Consider the following 20723-nt stretch of genomic DNA (forward strand, 5'->3'; position numbering starts at 1 on the left):
TGTACGTCAGCTAGGACCACTTTCTTTGCACCCTCCAGGACTTAACTTCATTGTGGTTTCTGTCAGCTTGGGTCATGGCATAGCATCAAAAATTGTTCCCACAAAAAATACTCATTTGGAGTACAGTAACCCCCGTATTTGCGGATTTCTCTATGGAACATATATACGCATTACAGTGACCCCTTGCTACTTTGTGATTTGATTGTCGTGAATTCACGACTTCATGGAGTTTTTAATATATATTAATGGAAAATATAGTGCGGATTTTCTGGAGAAAAATCGCGATATATGAACACCCAAAATTTCTCATTAAATCCATTAAAATATTAATAATAAATAGTATTTCCTAGTCTAAGAACAACAAAACAAGCGTAAAATAGCAAAAAAACACATATTTGCACTTGTAACTCCTATGACAAAATAAAAAACCATCTGGAAAGTGATGCCTATAAATGGAAAGTGATGCCTATACAGTACAGTACCGCGTGTTCTATTGTTGGGAAAACACAAAGCGTACCATCTCGGTGACTAAGTGCGTTGTAACACGGGCTGTGCTTGGTGCATGGGAGGGAGACGACAAATCACAGTTTCCCGATTTCTAATCGGGCCTGTGATTGGTGCTTAGACTTATGCTAAGAACCCGCAGCATCTCCCCTTGTCTCTCTCTCGCGGCCACTTCGCTTCAAGCTTTCTCGCCGAACGGTTTTCTTTACGCTGTGCTGTGATTTTTTTTGTGGTTTTTGTTGAACTTTGCTCCAATTTTCACCCCATGCAATGGCTCCCAAGCATGCTGCTTCTTCCAAGGCTGGTACTAAGCCTAAACACCATCAAAGAATGATGACGATCGCTGAAAAGGTGAAACTTCTCGATATGTTGAAGGAAGGGAGAAAGTTCGCGGCTGTAGCCCGCGATTTTGGCGTGAATGAATCCACCATTCGCTACATCTACAAGGACGAGGCGAAGATTAGGAAGACAGCTGCCATCACCTTTAACAAGTCGGCGAAGAGAGTGGTTATGGCTCGTAATAAAACTATCGTCCGTATGGAAGCTGCTTTGGCCGTGTGGATAGCCGACTGCCGAAAGAAGAACATAGCCTTGGATATGAACATTATCCAAACAAAGGCTAGGAGCCTGTGCGAGACCTTCGCCACTAAGGAACCAGAGGACGACAGTGGCGAGCGTAAAGAAGCAGAAGAAGATGAAGAAGACATAGATGATCCGCAACCAGAGATGTCCAGTCATTCACCACGTAAGAAACTGCAATTTTCTGCTAGCAAAGGGTGGTTTGCAAAGTTTCAGAAACGCTACGGCCTAAAAAGCGCTTCCTTACATGGTGAGGCTGCTTCGGCTGACACGGTCGCTGCTGAAACATACGTCAATGAAACCTTCAAGAAGATTATCTCTGAAGGTGAATATCAGCCTGAACAAGTTTTTAAATGGACGAGACGGGCTTGCTTTGGAAAAGAATGCCCTCGCGAACTTTCCTGTTCAAAGAGGAAGCAAAAGCCTCTGGCTTTAAAGCATACAAGGATCGTGTGACCCTCGTGATGTGTGGCAATGCTGCGGGATTTTTATTAAAGCCAGGACTTATTTACAAGTCTAAAAACCCAAGGGCTTTAAAAAACAAAAACAAGAATCTGCTACCCGTACATTGGATGCACAATCCAAAGGCCTGGATAACGAAGATGCTGACCTCCAACTGGTTCCACCAGTGTTTTATCCCGCAAGTGAAGGTGTATCTAGCAGAAAAGGGCATGCCATTCAAAGTCCTTCTTATTATGGATAATGCTGGTGGCCATGCTACTGATCTGTCATATTCGGGGGTTCAGGTTGAGTTCCTACCACCCAACATGACATCACTTATTCTGCCAATGGACCAGGGAGTTATTAGGGCGTTCAAGGCCTTATACACGAGGAATGCCCTGGCGAACCTGGTTGCTCCCGTGGATGCCGCCCAAGAAGACGACGATTTCAACTTAAAGGCATACTGGCGGCAGTATACAATTGCTACGTGCCTCCAAAATATCCACAAGGCATTGGAAGAAATGAAGCCTGCCACCATTAACGCCAGCTGGAAGAAGTTGTGGCCCGAGGTTGTTTACGACGACAAAGGATTTACACCTGCCGAAATCCAACACTCGGCAGTACAGAAAGCTGTGCAGTTGGCTGCGATCCTTGGAGGTGAGGTCTTTGCAGACATGACCACAGGCAACGTCGACGAACTTCTAGACTGCCACTCCCAGCCGCTAACTGACGAAGACCTCGAAGAGTTGACAAAGTCGGCAAGCGAAGAAGAAGAAGAAGCAGCGCAGCAAGAAACAGAAGTTGTCTCCCAAACTGGCTTGACTTTGGAACGGCTCGCCAGGCTCTGCAACCTGGCTAAGGAACTGCAAGAGCGGTGGCAGGAATGGGACGATGATACGATTCGATCGGTTCAATTCTGCAACATGGTCAATGATGTCATGGCCCCCTACAAGATGCTCTTTGACCGGAAAAAGAAGCAGCGGCAGCAACTGCCAATCACAATGTTTTTGCAGCCTCGCAAAAAAGAGCCAGTTCCTGCTGCTGCTACTATGGTTACACCTTTGGAAACCGCGGAAGAAGTGGAAGAGGTGCCCCGGGAAATGGCACCGCCGTCTGAAGAGACGTAAAATACAATCATTGACTGCGCAGTAAAAGTCATCATCACCTTCATCGTCATCATTTTTACTGCACAGCAAATTCATCACCATCTTCATTCAAGTTTTACTTCAACTTCTTTTGTAGTGAGTACAGTAACAATATTTTTTTTTTTTAATCTTAAGTGTTACTGTACTGTATTACATGTAATACAGTACAGTAACATAATACTGTATTGTATTACTGTATATATTATTACTGTATGTATACTGTATTCTTTAAAATTTAAAGCTTGCCGATCACATCATATACTATAGCTACTTTACCACAGTAAATTAGCCACTGTTATATGGTACTATAAACTTACCTACAGAAATCATATTGCTTAACAGTTGTCCCTGTTATTAATAGAGTAAAGGGTCGGTTGTTAAGAGTACAGGGAGGGTTTTAAAAAGTCCAAATACTGTACACGTTAAATAAATAAATATGCTGTTCGTACTTCGCGGAATTTCAATTATCGCGGCCGGTCTTGGAACCTATTTCCCACGATGAACGAGGGGTCACTGTATTCACTGAAAATCCGCCTACTCACGGTATTTTTCACTGAGAAATATTCACTAATTACTGTATTTTCATCTCAAATTCATGATTAAATGCACTTTTTGCAGTAAAACTATTAAAATACTCAGGTGATGCTTGAGTTACGATAGTTCACCTTACGATAATTCAATTTTATAAAATATTTTTAAATTTCGCAAAGGTGCAGGCAACAGCGTACAACCAGGCAGCGAGAGAGACCAAACTACAATAGACCAGTTTCTTTTCCTCCAACTCTTTATCCCATCTTCTAGTTAAAAAAGTAAAAAGAGAATGATAAAAGTATTGTTAGTAACGTTATACTCTTGTGTAAATGTGTACAGCCATAAACAACCGACCAAGAAACTGCTGCTTTGTTTATCACCAAATCGGATAACAACAGCCCTTTTGTTTGTATCTTAACTATCATACGGTAATACACAATTACCGTAGATTATAGTACAAACGACGTTAAGTAGAATAGGACTGATATATTTTTACACTATATCCTTATTCGGTATGGATAAAAGATTGGCAAGGAAATATACTGCTAAATTTATGCTGCAAGTTGTAGCTGAAGCTGAGAAAACAATGTTCAAGCTGCTAATGACTATAAATTATCGTGCATCGGCAACATGGATGAAACTTGACCATAATTAAAACTGGAGAGAAAGTATTTTACGCCGATAAACGATACATACGTAAAGCTCGTATTATGATGAAATCAAGTGAAAATAGTGAACGGAATCTTGATTTTTTACACAAAACAAAATCCCCAAATGGCCAAAGTCATCTATTAACAAAAAAAATAGCTAAATTAATTTCACAACGAGACGTATTTTAGTTATATTTCGACTTAAGACACTTCGTACAGTATAACGAAAAATAACCTTGCCCCATATAAATAAAGTATAGAGTAAGATTCATTTACGCTAACTAGAAGCAAGAAAAGCGCTCTGAACCGAGTTAAAATGGCGAAATAAACACCGCGTAAACGATTTCCAAACACTGATCGCTATGATCACAATTTATAATACAAAAGCAACGTAAGGTTATACCGGGTGTTTCGAAATTAGAGGCCCCCCTCCCCTTCCACAGAACAAATGGAAAGTTACATAGTTTTCTGCTATAACCTATCTCCAAGTACATTATTTTAATTTTCCATTAGGCTATTATTCATTTTACATTTCTCTTATTTTCAGACGAGTGATGGACTTAGATACAGTCATGTCTAACGACTTCGAGGAAATCAGATGGACTGACCAAATCCAGGATATAACCTTCAGAGAGGCCAAGGGATGCTGGCGCATCCTTCATTTCACGTTCCTGGATAGCTAAATACATTACAAGAGATGAATCCTTTGTTAAAAGAAACTGGAACAAAAATCCATATGACTGTCACTGTGAAAAGAGTGAGAATCTTGGAAGGCCTGAAGTCCTTTCTCAGGAGTCAAAAGACATCATAGCTGAGGCAGTGGGTAGACCAAGAAAGTCTTTGTGTAAATTGGCGCTTGAACTAGAAACAAAAAGGGGAGAGAAGAGAAGTTATAGTGCTGTATATCGTGAGTTGAAAAAATCTGGTATCAAGCCACTTCATGTTATCAGCAAGCCCAACATCACTCAGCAACAGAGACAAGACCGTGTATGGTTTTGTGGTTCATTTCTTAAAGACTGGGATGAAGCTGACTTTCTCCATGTTGCCGCATCAGATGAATTCTTCATTTACACAGTCAGGAAGCCAAATCATAAAAGTGACATCATTTGGGCTGCAAAGTTGGATGATGTCAGCAATGATGTGCGCTATCGCCAAGTTGTGAAATTTCCTGAATGTTTGGGAATTTTTCTGTTTCACAGCCAAACGGTTAATGTGGATCATCAAAGAAAAAGGACAGTCATGGAATGGCAAATACTTCAGAGAAACTGTGCTTACTGGTGGAGTATTTCCTTTCCTCAAAGATCCTGAAAATGTGTTATCTGTTGAAGAAGTCACATTTTTGCATGATAAGGCACCATGTTTCAAGGCTCTTCAGACACAGGAGCTGCTTCGAAACAGTGATATCGATTTCTTTTCGTCAAGTGAATTTCCAGGTAGCTCCCCTGTCCTTAATGTGTGTGAAAACATTGGTAGTATATTAGAGGATTGTGTTGAAGCACGCACAGTGAACTATGATGGTATACCAAGCCTCAACAGCCTGCAAAGAGAGGTGACCGAAGTGCTCAGGGAAATGGAGTTTGAGTCTCGGCTTTTTTTGTGATTTGCTGAAATCATACCCCTCAAGAATGCAAACTGTGGTACAGGCAGATGGAGGCCACACAAAATATTAAATACTCAGAGAGAAACTTAAATAAATACCTGTTCTGAATTACTTTTGTTTTTGTCCATATCAATTTTAGTTTATGCTGTAGAGGGGGGGGGGCCCTCTAATTTCGAAACACCCTGCATACAATATTATTGGGTATAGTGAATTAATGCAAAACATTTTTAAAGATCCATGGAAAAGATGCATATTCGTTATGTTGATGTTTGTATAATACGATTTGTGAATATAGAGTACAGTATAATGTAGGCTATGCTACTGTATATGTATGCGATATACCATAGTGTAGGCTAATCTAATTCTTGTTTGTTATTCAATTTCTCTTTGTACTGAATTATCATAAGTCACTCTGCATGAACCTCCAGAATTAGCTGATATTAATAATTACTATACATTGTATGTATAGAGTATGCTTTATAGTGTAGGGTAGGCTATCATATTATGTACACTTGATACCAAATAGCCCTAGTGTATGCCAGACTATATTCGAGATACATTTTTACCAACAAATGATGGGTTTTTTGGAACCTAACCCCATCGTAAGTAGGATAATACCTGTATAAGTATTTTTTTTTTTTTTTTGTGTGCTTGAACTATCAAAATAGGCAGTTCTAAGTGTTTTTAGAAAGTATTAGCGGGTTCTAGGTTTTCGTGGGGGGGGGGTGTGGTACACATCCCCACTAATACAGGGGTTTACTGTACAATAAATTATCCATTTTGATAACGCTCCTCCACAAAATATTGAAGGCACCCAGATGTTCACCTTTTTCAAATATTTGTTTCATAAATACCCATATCAAATTTATTTCATGCCATATTAATTTTGAAAGCACATCATTAGGTAACATTTACAGTATTCTATGTTGTTTTCAGGTTGTAATATGCCACAATGTTGAAGGGAGGACCACCAAAGAATAAAGAGGGGTCTAGCTGAAAAGAAGCTCCAGAGGGATGGAAATGTACAGTACACTGTAAAATGGGTATAGAAAGGTAAGCTAACATTCTTTATGTTAAAGTAAAATCCTTCAAAATTGCAAAATTGCCTCCCTGCTATTATCAGTTCACAGTACCCGTGCATCTGATATCTAACCCCATCTCTTACGACGCACTCCTGATTGGCCATTGATCAGCCAGTCACAGGGCTGGAAACTCGTCAGTCTATTCCAGCCGTCACCAAGTCAACATCTACGCTGCGACCTCTCCTCATGAAATATGTCTTTCAAAAGTTATAACTTTCATTACACCTCAGTTTTACCCAAAGAAAAGTAGTGTTTCTCAATTTCATCACTAAACATCGTCAAGCCAATGATTTAAGGATTATAATAATATATGAATTATGTACTTCAGTAAACTTAATGCTAAAATATGTATAGTGAAATAAACAAGAGGTTATTGTCTGCACACACCGGTGCTCATTTTAATATTCTTAATCTTTTGCTTGTTATTTTTATATTGATAGCCCTACCTACAATTTTTTGGTAGCATTGTTATCCATGACATTTAAGCTATGAACAAATGATAAATGCACTGGGATGTCATGCAAGGAATGAAAGAATATATTTTACATTAAAAATTTCATGTTTATTTCACTATACATATTTTAGCATCAAGTTTACTGAAGTACATAATTCATATATCATTATAATCCTTAAATCATTGGCTTGATGATGTTTAGTGATGAAATTGATAAACACTACTTTTCTTCGGGTAAAACTGAGGTGCAATGAAAGTTATAACTTTTGAAAGACATATTTCATGAGGAGAGGTCGCAGCATAGATGTTAACTTGGTGATGGCTGGAACAGACTAACGAGTTTCCAGCCCGCCGACTGATCAATCAGGAGCATCATAAGAGAAGGGGTTAGATATCAGATGCAAGGGTGGTGTGAATTAATTATAGTTTATGTCAGCTACCACCATGGTGCTGATGCTCCTAGTTGACTGCTGACTTTTCTACAAGTTGCTCTTGCAAGTGTTGGAGTGCCAGCCAGAATCCTTGCATCTCCAGCAGGTTGATGCACTCTATCCTCTTCTTAGGACCCCACATCCCTGAAATGCACACAACGTTCAGGTGTTTGCCCCACCCTCTTCAGGATGCATCTGAGAATACCAGCATCTCCTGTGGTGGACGGCTGAGTGGCACTCCCTTTAGGTGGTTCATTGGGTCTCTCCACCACATTACGTCTCTGACCTTCTCTGTTGACTCAATCATCTGCAATGGGGGACTTTCTGGTTTCTTCCAGGACATCTTTAACTACCATTGGAGGGATTTGATGTGTGCTCTACTCTGAGGACTAGCTTCTCTAGGAAGATCAAGTGTCTGAGGAGGACCTGCCACTGCTTTATTGGTTGCTGAGGCATCGTGAGGAATGATTCCAAGATCCTCAGGAGGTTGGTGATCCTCTCAGTTGGTGGGTAGGCTTTCCCAGCCACCATGTCAAGCTGCATCCCTAGGCACTTGATCGTCTGTTTGGGGGAAAGATCCAGCTCTGGTGTGTGTGTGTGGTTAGTAGTTACAATCACAATCACCCGCCAAAATTTTTGCCCAGTGCCAAAATCTCAACTTAGTTTGCCAGGTTCTGCCAGTTGTCCAAGTACTGTCAGTCTATCAGTCTGATCCCCTCTGAATGTGCCCAAGCAGATTCCAGTTTGAAGACTCAGGTGAACTGTGGGGGGGGGGGTTGCCAGTCTGAAGCAGAGTGGCCCTGAACTGGGAGATTATTCCCTGGGAGACAAACTTCAGGTACTTCTTGGAGGCCTTGTGGATGGGGATGTGCAGGTATGCATCCTGAAGATCCTAATCACCAACCACCCAATGCCTTCTCCGTCAGGACAAGTCGTTCCTGTAGGAGGGGAATGGCACTGGTGTCTGGGCCAGAGATGGTTCCATTGGCCTAAAGGGTAGTCTGTAGCCCAGCTGGAGGACTAGGAATGTCCACTCCTCTGGGCCGTATTGCTGCCAAATCAACCACTTGGTTGCCAAGCAACCCGCCCAACCATGGCAGCTAGGAGGGAGGGGGTCATCGTCATCTCACCTAGAGCCTCCCCTCTTCCCAGTTCTCTTCCTTCGTTGACCGTGGGAGAGCTGGGAGGTACAAAACACTTGGTTGGGGTTGTCTGCCCCCTTGCTCTGGGCCTGCTTGGTCCTGATGTCAGAACCTCAATTGTGGAGAGGAATGCCTACCAGAGGAGGTGGGACTGGTCTCCAAAGGGAGTCTGCCTGCTGACCCACAGGAGACTGTGTGGGCTTCGGGGATGATGCCTGAGAAGAGGGTTTCCCTAGAATCCTCCCTCTGCTCCAAGATTGGGACAGGGGTTTCCTGCTGCTGTAGTGTCTAGTGGAATTGCTGCTACACTGCTGACAGTCGGGCAATAGGACATGACTGGTTGGTCTTGATCCACTCCGCTTCCTCCAGTTGCTCCACTGCGCTGTCTGCTGCTACTGCAGGACAAACCACTTCTCCTGCTCATCCTAGAGGCTAATCTGTCCCTCTGACGTTAGGGGGAAGTAGGGCAGGATGCCAATGAAACCAAGGAAGAGGCAACGAAGGCGAATGGAGATGAATGTCTGCTCCCGCTATCACCCCTCGGAGATCCTGATCACTCCATCCTCTGGTACTTCACTGGTGGGGAAGAAACGGTTGCTGATTCTGCCCATGAACTCTTCTTGGATGCTTCCTTCTCACTCTTGCCCAATTTTTGGGAAGAAGATGGAAGATGGGTCTACTGAGAGGATGATTTGAACTTTCTTAGACTCCATAAGGTGGGAGGCAATGATGGGGGACCTTTGAAGGTCACCTACTGCCATCTGCTGGAGAGGAGCCGTCCTTGACCCAGAAATCCATGGCCTTCTTGAGGATATCTTGGGCATTAGGGCCTCCCTCTGATGCTGTCATTGATGAAGCGGTTGACCATCCTTCTGGAGGCGTCACTTGGGGGCATGGCCTTGGCAAAGGCATGAATACTGAAAAGCAAGGCAAAGGGTTAAGAGTGGGTTCCCTGGAGAAATGCCATTCTTACAGTGTCTCTTCTGGTAGACCCTTGTGGTGACTGCCACCACATACATGCATCACATGGCCTCTCTTGTATATTTGCATCCCTGACACGAAACAACAGAGAATGTAGGTCTACCACAATTGGGGACAAATTTACTACAGGGCTTGCCTTTGCCCACACAATGATGGAAATCAGGTTCCGTGTCCTCCACACACAGATGGGGGCTACACTAGGGATTATCGTTTTAGAGCTTTTTCTTTTTCCCGGGATTCCGGGATAAAATTAGTCCTAATCCTGGGATCCCGGGAATTCCTGGGGTTTTCAGTTGTCTAAAATTACACATTATACCTTGTTTCCCTTTCAGGTTTTTGATGTGCTTAGCATTACTAGATATGCAGAAATATTACTGTAGATTGACTGTCTTATTAATTCCACCTAATGTTTAATTACAGCATACACTTTCTTTGTCAACAAAGTAAGAGGAATAAGAACAAAGTAAGAGGAATAAGAACAAGAGCTAAAATATGCTTCGTTTACTACTTTATTTTTGTTCTACAGTGAACGACCTGTATTTGCGGGGGATGCGTCCCACACCCCCCTGCGAATAGGTCAAATACGCGAATGCTTACAACGCCCCTCTAAAAACGCTTATACCTGTCTACCATGAAGGGTCAAACACCAAGGTATGCCTAAAAATACCAGCCTACATCAAATATATATTAAACTACGAGTATTACCTTATTACTGTAATAATCTTTGAAATGATACTATTAATATAATTTCCAAGCCATCTTAAACATTGTATCATTACATTTATGTATGTACTCTATGGCTTACACCTGTAGGTGAAAATAATCCAGTCCCCCCTACGTATTCAGCCACACACACATTTTCTTTCATACAGTTATAAGCCATCCCATTTTCTTTTCAGAGGGAACCATTGGTATTTACGTATACAGTATGAAATTCACAAAAATGTAATACTACGTATATTTGTACCTGTCTACCATGAAAGGTCAACACCAAAGTACTGTACTGTATGCCTAAAAATACCACCCTACATCAAATATACATTAAACTGTACCTTATTACTGTATTAATCTTTGAAATGATACTATTAATATAATTTCCAAGTCATCTTAAACATTTTATTGTTACATTTATATGTACGTACTGTATGGCTTACAGCTGTAGGTGAAAATAATCCAGTCCCCCCTACGTATTCAGCCACACATTTTCTTTCATACAGTTATAAGCCGTCCCGTTTTCTTTTTGGGGGGAACATTGGTATTTACGTATACGTAATTCACAAAAAGAGAGACAAAACATTTTAAAAAATTTATGCACATTTTAAAAAATTTCATACTACTGTACTTATATATTAACCCTTAAACGCCTACTGGACGTATCATACGTCGACTAAAATTGTCTGTTGGGTGTCAAGTGGACGTACTGTACGTCGACTACAAAAATTTCAACCTTCGGTCAACTTTGACTGGACTGAAATGGTTGAAAAATGCAATTGTAAGCTAAAACTCTTACATTCTAGTAATATTCAATCATGTACCTTCATTTTGCAACAAATTGGAAGTCTCTAGCACAATATTTCGATTTATGGTGAATTTTTGAAAAAACTTTTTCCTTACGCCCGCACGGTAACTCGGCCGAAAATTTCAGAAATTCTTTCGTCATTTTGTCGTAAATTTTTGCACTGTTTTATATTAGCCGTTACATAAAGTTTTATATATGAAAATGTGCGCAATTTCATGTACAATACAGCAAAATACAACTCATGGTTGCAGCTTTTATCAGTTTGGAAATATTTTCATATAAACCACGATAACTGCCAAAATTTCAACCTTCGGTCTACTTTGACTCGACTGAAATGGTAAAAAAAACGCAATTGTAAGCTAAAACTCTTACATTTTAGTAATATTCAATCATTTACCTTCATTTTGCAACAAATTGGAAGTCTCTAGCACAATATTTCGATTTATGGTGATTTTTGAAAAAAACTTTTTCCTTATGTCTGCGCCAGAAATTCTTTCAATCACGTTAATCGTAATGATTGCACCGTTTTATATTAGTCGTTACATAAACTTTTATATATGGAAATGTGCGCAATTTCATGTAGAATACAACAGAAAATAACTCATGGTTGTAGCCTTTATCAGTTTTGAAATATTTTCATATAAATCACGATAACTGCCAAAATTTCAACCTTCGGTCAACTTTAACTCGACTGAAATGGTAAAAAATAACAATTTTTGAAAGTAAATTGTATTTTTCCTAACTATACAAACCCGAGGTCCTTTACATTAGGAGAGATACTTTCAGGCGTAGGCTGGAAAACGGCCGTTGAACTTCAACAAGGTGGTTAGGCAGTTACTGTCCGGGAGGCAGGAGCACCGCCTGCCCGGATGTAAACATTCAATTTGCCTTTCGCCCATGTACAGATTGAGGGGTGGCATGAGGTGGGCATAACTGTAAAGGACCTCGGGTTTGTATAGTTAGGAAAAATACAATTTACTTTCAAAAATTGTTATTTGTTCCGACACAATATACAAACCCTCAGTCCTTTACATTAGGAGACTTACTGATTGGAGGGAGGAATCTGAAAAAGTCTCTCTGAACTGACTGGAGTTCACCACCTTGTCTTCCCTTCCTGGTCGTAAGAGCGAGGAAGGGAAAAAAAAATCACCTCTGACAAAAGATCGGGTTGTAAGAAACGCAAGATCTATGTCAGACTTGTGGGACCCTTTGCATGAAAGAGGGAAACGTCAGTTCATGCGAAGTAGGCTAGGAAGAAATGACGTCGGATGACAATAAGGCAAAAACAAGCATTGGGTTTGTCTCAAAGTCATTTACTCTTTCCTCCCCTTGCAAGAGAAAGGAGTGGGGGTTGCTTCTATAACCTGAAAGGGAATAGAACGGAAGCTCACGTTATGTGCTTACCTGCCTCGATCGCCCGGTCCAGCTTGTAACGGCACGTCCGCTCCCTGCCCGTGGGAAGAGAGCTTAGGATAGGGAGAAGGAAAAGAGGCCAGTCACTCAACAAACATCTCCCCAATCCTTACCGTACAACATAGGCGAGATGCAACCTGTCCCGTTAGGGGAGCTGGATAAGCTACACAACTTATTGAGCAGCCACCACAGGACCCAAGGAAAAAGTGTCCAAGGACTTGTGTGCAACATCCCGGAGGTAGAAGGAAGTGAAGGTAGTCTGTCGGGACCACACACCTGCCTTCAGTACCTGTGGTACCGACATATTCTTCCGGAATGCAAGGATGGACCAATGCTGCGGACCTCGTGAGCTCTCGGACGAAGCGTGCGGTGTCGTCTTCTCCTGCAGCAGAGTACGCTCTCCTTATTGTCTCACGAAGCCAAAAGAGATGGTGTTCTTGGACACTTCTTTCTTGGTCGAGCCGGTGCTAACGAAGAGTCGCCGACACTCAGGCCGGAGGTGCCGAGTCTTCTTCAGATAGCGCCGCAGCACCCTAACAGGACACAGTAGCATCTCGTCTGGATCATTATCTCTGAAGTCCTCTAGGGAGGGGATCGTGAAGGACTCGAACCGTGCGTCAGGGACCAAAGGATTCTGAGTCTTCGCTCACGAAATCCAGGATGAAATCGAGCGTAACTGATCCCCATCCCCTTGAGTGTTTTACATCAAAGGAAAGTCCATGAAGTTCGCCAACTCTCTTCGCAGACGCCAGGGCAAGCAAGAAAACGGTCTTGAGGGTCAGATCCCTGTCTGACGACTCTCTTAAAGGCTCGTAAGGTGCACGAGTCAGGCTCCTTAGAACGAGAGTCACATCCCACGCAGGGGGCCTGAGATCCCTGGGTGGGCAAGACCGTTCGAAGCTTCTCATGAGTAGAGAAATCTCGAAAGAGGAAGAGATGTCTACTCCTTTCAGCCGCAAGACTAGGCCGAGTGCGGCGCGGTAGCCTTTTACTGCTGAAATGGAGAGAAGCTTCTCTCGGCGAAGGAAGACGAGGAAGTCCGCGACCTGCTGAACAGTAGCTCTGACCGGAGAGATACCCCTTCGACGACACCAACCACAGAAGACGGACCACTTTCCCTGGTATACCGCTGCGGAGGATCTTCTGAGGTATCCTGCCATCTCTGTTGCTGCGCGGCGTGAAAAGCCTCTCGCTCGCAAGAGATGGTGGATAACCTCCAGCCGTGAAGACACAGGGAATGCACTGCCAGGTGGAACCGCTGTGCGTGAGGTTGACGCAGAAGGTTGGGCCAGGGGGGAATCTCTCTCGGTGCCTCAGAGAGGAGAGCTAGCAGGTCCGGGTACCAATTGGCCTGTGGCCATTTGGGTGCCACCAGAGTCATTCTGAGATTCGGGGTGATCATCACTCGGCTGATTACCCGGCGAATCAGACAGAATGGAGGAAAGGCGTACGTGTCGAGGTTGTCCCACGGATGTTGGAAAGCGTCCTCCGCAGCGGCCCATGGGTCCGGCACGACCGAACAGAAGACCTGAAGTTTTCTGTTGTGCCGGGTGGCGAACAGATCTATCACTGGACGCCCCCACAGGTCGAACAGCCTTTCCGCTACTTCCTGATGGAGGGACCATTCGGTCCCTACCACCTGGCTCTGGCGGCTGAGCTTGTCAGCCACTACATTCCTCTTGCCTGGAATGTATCTGGCTGACAGCTCTACCGAGTGAGCTACTGCCCACTCGTGCACCTGCATTGCCAACTGATGAAGCTGATGGGACACCAGTCCCCCCTGCTTGTTGACATATGCCACTACCGTGGTATTGTCGCTCATCAACACCACGGAGTGTCCCATCACTCGATCCTGGAACTCCTGGAGAGCCAGGAAGGCCGCCTTGAGCTCCAGAATATTGATGTGAAGGTGCTTGTCGTCTCGGTGCCACACTCCCGAAGTCAGCAACTCCTCCAGGTGTGCGCCCCATCCCTCGGTCGATCGTCCGAAAACAGAAGCATGTCCGGAGGGGGAGTATGCAGGGATACTCCTATTAAGAGGTTCCTGTCGTCCAACCACCAGTGGAGGTCCTTTCTCACTTCCTCGGAAAGAGGAATGAGGAAGGACTGGGGGTCTCGGGACTGGGACCAGAGCTCCTTTAGTCTCCACTGGAGAGACCGCAAGTGAAGACGCCCGTGAGGAACTAGCTTTTCTAATGACGACAGGTGACCGATGACGACTTGCCATTGCCGAGCTTGTTGCTCCTGTCGAGACAGGAACAACTGTGCTGCCTCCTTGAACTTGCTGATACGAGAGTCCGAGGAAAGACTTTTGCTGCCACCGTGTCTATCAGCATGCCCAGGTATTTCGTCCTCTGCTTGGGGTGAGATCTGACTTCTCCAGATTTACCACGATCCCTAGATCCTGGCAAAACTCGAGGAGACGATCCCTGTCCTGTAGCAACTGCGGCGAGAGCTCGCCAGGACTAACCAGTCGTCGAGATACCTCAGAAGACGCATCCCGTGCGAGTGGGCCCAAGCTGACACGAGAGAGAACACTCGTGAACACCTGGGGAGCGGTCGAGAGCCCGAAACAAAGTGCCCTGAATTGGAAGACCGACTCCCGAGGACGAAGCGGAGATACTTTGCGCGAGGACGGATGGATGGGTATTTGAAAATACGCATCCTTCAAGTCCACCGTAAGCATGAAGTCGTTCTCCTGATGGAGGCCAGCACCGATCGTGCTGTTTCCATCGTGAACCGAGTCTGGCGAAGGAAACGGTTCAAAGGAGAGAGGTCTATGACTGGTCTCCATCCCCTGATGCCTTCTCTACGAGAAAGATCCGGCTGTAAAGCCTGGAGACTGGTCCGACACGACTTCTACAGCATTCTTGCTCAGCATGGCTTGCACTTCTTGCTGTAGTGCGATGTCCTTCAACGAACCTGAAAGATAAGTTTGGAGATGGACCGGTGTAGGTGAGGGAGGCCGAGACTCGAAGGGTAGGAGATATCCCTCCCGAAGAACATCCACTATCCAGGTCTCGGCTCCATGTCGCTGCCACGTTGCCCAATGGCTCGACAGGCACCCCACCCTTTGGCAGCTTTTGGGGGAACGCCGCCCCTAGCGTTTCCCCTTCTTCTTCTTACCCTTGCCCCTCTACCGGATTGGAAAGGGGGCTGAAAAGGACGGAGTAACCCCCTTTCGAGGAAGAAGAAGGCTGGGTGTTTCCTCGGGACCCCTTCAAGACTGGGACTTCTTAGGGGCCGAGGAAGGGCCAGCCTGGCCCGAAGACCTGGCTGCAGTGGAACGAGAAGACCGGAGGTCTTAACCACTGCCTGGTGGACAAGCCGGTCGTTCTCATCGGCACGGGCGTTTGTCTACCGCGGCATCCACCAACTCTCTAGGGAAGAGAGAGGAGGAACCCAGCAACGGTCCATTCCGCAGAGCGATTGCCGACTCGGGACCTACAGACTTGGCAAAGCGAGAGAGAACGCGGCGTCTCTTCGCTTTAACACCAAGTTTGCCCACAGGTTTGCAGTCTGGTGGGCAAGGTAGGAAATAGCCCTACCTCCAGACTGGCACAGTCTCCCAAAAGCAGAGTCCTCCCCAGGTGCGATGGCGCCTGAGGAAGCGGCTACCATCGATACTGTGAAGGACCACAGATCGAGCCAGGAGACTGCCTGAAAGGCCGCCATGGCGGTGGCTTCCAGGGTTGCAGCTTCTTGCTGGGAGAGAAAACATTCTCTGCCGACAATTGCTGCAACGAAAGACCCGGATCCAGACGAGTCAGGTCCGGGTCAACCTGTTTAGTCAGCAACGCTCCTTCTATTGGAGAGTAAAAGTGCTTCTGACGAGGTAGAGGGGGAGGAAGAAGCTTCTCCGAGCGGCTCGATCGAAGGGAACTGTCTTGCCCAGACACAAGACCGTTCACCTGATCGAGTACCCCCTCGGCAAGCGTGGACCACGGCAGCCCCACCGAAGCCTTGGGTTCCTTCTTAGGACCCCAGAAGGATTCGAGGCGCGAAGGACAATCCACAGACGAAGCCGTGGTCCCTTCCCCGAGGTCATTGTGCCGACGAATCAGCGCGATAACCTCCGAAAAAGTCCTCTGTATTTCGGGGGTGTCCGCATCCTGAGGCAGAGGACCTTCAAGTCCTTCCAGGGTGCGGTCCTCCCGAACTACTCTCCCGCAGGAGGGAGAACCTCAGCAGACCCCTGAGGATCTTCCTGAACTACACGGGCATAGGACCTGGTCGAGCCAAGGACCGAGCCAGGAACATACCCCATGCAGTTGAACTCTGAGGAGAACACTCCCCAGAGTTCCTCCTCTCCGACTCACGCCCTTTGGAGGAGACCGAAGGAGCGGAGGGGACAGGGGAGGAAGATCGGGCGCTCCCACTGCCCTTACTGGCAGAACCAGTAGAGGCAGCAGGCGGGCGGGCGGTCACCAACCCGCGGTGATGACGGGCCCTCAGGTCGAGGAGAACGTTTCATCCCAGGTGAAATGGTCTCCCGAGGAGAGCGGAGCGGCTCGCGAGAGTCGAGCCGCGCATTCGCCTCCCCTGAGCCAGTCTGGCCGCGTGGGCGCAGCCTGGGACTGGGAGGAGTCGAACGCGGCTGGCTGGCGCGAGCTTGCGCTGTCCTCTAGACGCGCCCCAGACTTCTTCGAGGCCGAAGCCTCTCGGGAAGACTGAGCAGGGGACTTCTTCCCTGTTTCTCCATGCACTCGGCCCCTCGGGCTAAAGCATTATCCGGGAACCTGACCTGGCACTGGATGGAGTGCCAGCAGGAAGAGAAGGGCACCTGCATGCCCCGGCTCTTTCTCTCGTCCCACGCCCTGGTCTGTACGGCGAGAAGTGTCCACCGTAACAGACTGGGGTATCCTGGTCTCCTTGGAGACCCGGGTACTGAGCAACTCGCGAACGAGTCCGACGCGTCTCGCTGGCCTTAGAAGCAGGAGGTTTCTTAGGCGCAGCGGGGAGAGTGCCGACCTTGGTCTGCACACCCTTGGTTCCCGCTGCCCCTGGCCCGGAGGCCGGAACAGCGGTTCCCTGATCCGAAGATCGGGAAGAACCAACGAGAGAACCCACTGCCTTCTGTGTGGAAGGAGACAGACCCTTAGAAATCTCAGTGCGAGGTTTCTTAGGGGAGAGACAGACTTCTTCTTCTTCTTCGGCCGCGAAGCCTTGGAAGAGGAAGAGGAAGAAGCAAGACAGCAGACGGCGGCGATGAAGATGAAGATGAAGATGAAGACGACGACGACACCTTCCTAGACCTTTTCTTCTTCTTCTTCTTCTTCACCATCTGCTTCAGGAAAGCAGTCAGATCACCAATCCAAGAAAGCGAAGACGCGACTCAGGAACAGCAGGAACAGGAACAGCGGGAGGGGCCACAACAGCAGAAGGTGCAACCCGGGCAGAGACGGCGGAGCTCGGACCAGCAATTGCCTGGGCAGCGAGCCGCGTGTCGGCCAGGAACCGGCGGGCGGGGCCAGGGATGCAAGCGCCGCCCCCCCGCATGCAGATCTGGTACGGGCCGCGCCAAGGTCGCTGGAAAGGGAACTGAGGCAGACGAAGGGCCGGGCTGGAGAGACAGACGAGGAACCGTATCAAGGCCAGGCCATGTTCAGCAACGGGGCAGCAACAGTCACATACGGGTACGATGACGTCACCATGTAGGAGGGGCCAGTGCGCGAGAATGGTGCCAGAAAGCCAGGTGGCAGGGGAACAGCGTGCTGGCCCGCGGATGACGCCGATACCTGGGTGTCCAGATGCGAAGCAACTGAAATCGGCATCTGGACAAACCGCGAAGGTGACAGTCGTGGTAGTGGCTGTTGCTGCCGTGTGGGTCGTGACTGGAGAGGGGCCATGGGAGCCAAACCTTCCAGAGCCGAGCCAGGTAGGCCCGGTGCAGCCAGGGTGAACTTGGTATCATCGTCTGGCTATCGAGCCCGGTACCTGAAAAGCAAAAGTCGGGTTAATAGAAGAAGCCTCCACCCGCTCCGAAGGGAAAAACTCCCCTCCGGAACAGGAAGAGACTTCCGAGATGAAGCCGCGGTCCAACTCTCCCCCGTGCCCTTCCACAAACGAAGAAACGTAAGAGGAAGGGGAGGGGGAATCCTCACCCGAGGGAGAGGGAGCAAGAAGAGGAAGTTCGCTGGGAGGTAGAAACGAACCCGAAACATCGCCACCAACGGGTCGTCGGGGCGTATTTCCTCGGACGACTCCTTGGTAGGCTTACGACGGTAAGATCTCCTCCCCTTCGAACTTGCCCCATTGCTCGGAGGACCACAAACAACACTCATTACAAGTAGAGTCGTCGCGTGAACACACCCGCCCCTGCAAGATGTGCAGAGAGCGTGTGGGTCCACATCGACTCTAGATCTAAAGGAATTACACTTTTTCCTCCCACCCCAGGACACACACGCTGGGGATGGGAGGATTTAGATGATTTATCCATAATACAAAAAGAAAAAAGGAAAATTCCCACCAAGAATGATGAAAGAAAAAATGCAGTCAGGCAGAGAGCGAAGAACAACGTCCGTGCGCTCGACGGCCGAAAGCAAATTGGAATGTTTACATCCGGGCAGGCGGTGCTCCCGCCTCCCGGACAGTAACTGCCTAACCACCTTGTTGAAGTTCAACGGCCGTTTTCCAGCCTACGCCTGAAAGTATCTCTCCTAATGTAAAGGACCGAGGGTTTGTATATTGTGTCGGAACAAAACGCAATTATAAGCTAAAACTCTTACATTCTAGTAATATTCAATCATGTACCTTCATTTTGCAACAAACTGGAAGCCTCTAGCACAATATTTTGATTTATGGTGAATTTCTGAAAAAACTTTTTCCTTACGTCCAGAAGGTACTTGGGGTAACTCGGCCGAACATCTCAGAAATTCTTTAAGTCACGTTCTCGTAATGTTTGCATCATTTTACATTAGTCGTTACATAAACTTTTATATATGAAAATGTGCACAATTTCATGTAGAATACAACAACAACTAACTAGCTCATGGTTGTAGCTTTTATCAATTTTGAAATATTTTCACATAAATCACGATAACTGCCAAAATTTCAACCTTCGGTCAACTTTAACTCGACCAAATGGTAAAAACGCAATTGTAAGCTAAAACTCTTACATTCTAGTAATATTCAATCATTTACCTTCATTTTGCAATAAATTGGAAGTCTCAAGCACAATATTTCAATTTATGGTGAATTTTGGAAAAAACATTTTCCTTACGTCCAAGGGGTAACTCGGCCGAACATCTCAGAAATCCTTTCGTTACGTTGTCGTAATATTTGCACCATTTTATATTAGTCGTTACAAAAAGTTTTATACAGGCAGTCCCCCTTCTATGAAAATGAGGTTACGACGCTTTTCAAATATATTCATCAGAAATTATTTCAATACAACAGAAAACCCCGACTATGGCCCCAAAATGGCAGAATAATCATAATTTGAAGGTTTTTTGATGTAAAACTCAATAATAATGCAGTTTAAATCGTTTTCAATAAATAGAAAAAAGTTTTCTTATGATTTTTGACGATTTTCCGGTTCAACTTTAACTTTCGTTACGACATGCCTAAATGGTCGATAAAAAATGTGTGCAATTTCATGTACAATACAACAGAAAATAACTCATGGTTGTAGCTTTTATCAGTTTTGAAATATATTCATAAAATCACGATAAAATAGAAAAAATTCGACTTTTTCATTTTTAACTCGAAATGAAAATGGTCAAACTGCAATTGTAAGTAAAACACTTACAGTCTAGTAATATTCAATCAATTACCTTCATTTTGGTGAATTTAAAAAAACATTTTTTATGTCCGCGCATTACGAATTCATGCATCATTTTGTGATAAAATTTTCTCTGTGTTGCTTTGATTGTTTTACAATTTCTCATATACCAAAATCATCGCAATTTAGTGTACAATACAAAGAAAAACAGAATAACCCGTTTTGCTCACAGTGCGATTTGTATAAAATTATACATGAAAATTTTTTTTTCCGCTGTCATATATTTCAATATTTATATATGATAATGATATTTTTTTTCATTTCTGATGGTTCCATACTAAACTTCAGGCAATGACAAAAAAAAAGGAGCCAAAAATGAACTCTTAATCTTAAAAACTAAGCGTGCTGTGATTTTTTGAAAAAAACTTTTTTTCCACTTCGGCACTAGCTCCTGAACGCCGCCAGCATACGGGAGACGTTTTCGTAAATAGAGGCTCGGCGTTTAAGGGTTAAGATTACTACATACGT

At 45.5% G+C, this 20723-nt stretch overlaps 2 protein-coding genes across 2 annotated transcripts in view; one reads left to right on the forward strand and one right to left on the reverse strand.

The window, feature by feature from the left end:
• The window catches only part of PGAP2 (Post-GPI attachment to proteins 2), a 254282-nt gene that overhangs the window by 182174 nt on the left and 51385 nt on the right, over positions 1-20723 (reverse strand). The gene's annotated exons all lie outside the window — the stretch shown is intronic.
• Positions 838-2651, forward strand: LOC136839688 (tigger transposable element-derived protein 1-like). Its single transcript, XM_067106040.1, has 2 exons — positions 838-1428; positions 1671-2651. Exons 1-2 carry the CDS (start codon positions 838-840, stop codon positions 2649-2651), a joined length of 1572 nt encoding a protein of 523 aa, XP_066962141.1.

This window comes from Macrobrachium rosenbergii, chromosome 6, assembly GCF_040412425.1.
Source record: "Macrobrachium rosenbergii isolate ZJJX-2024 chromosome 6, ASM4041242v1, whole genome shotgun sequence".
In the NCBI taxonomy this organism is placed as follows: Eukaryota; Metazoa; Arthropoda; class Malacostraca; order Decapoda; family Palaemonidae; genus Macrobrachium; species Macrobrachium rosenbergii.

Bases quoted from the DNA above. Each gene is read 5' to 3' on its own strand.
- LOC136839688 (XM_067106040.1), top strand. From the start codon at position 838: ATGACGATCGCTGAAAAGGTGAAACTTCTCGATATGTTGAAGGAAGGG. The intron at 1,429-1,670 runs GTTTTTAAATGG...CACAATCCAAAG, and splicing joins GTGAATATCAGCCTGAACAA to GCCTGGATAACGAAGATGCT.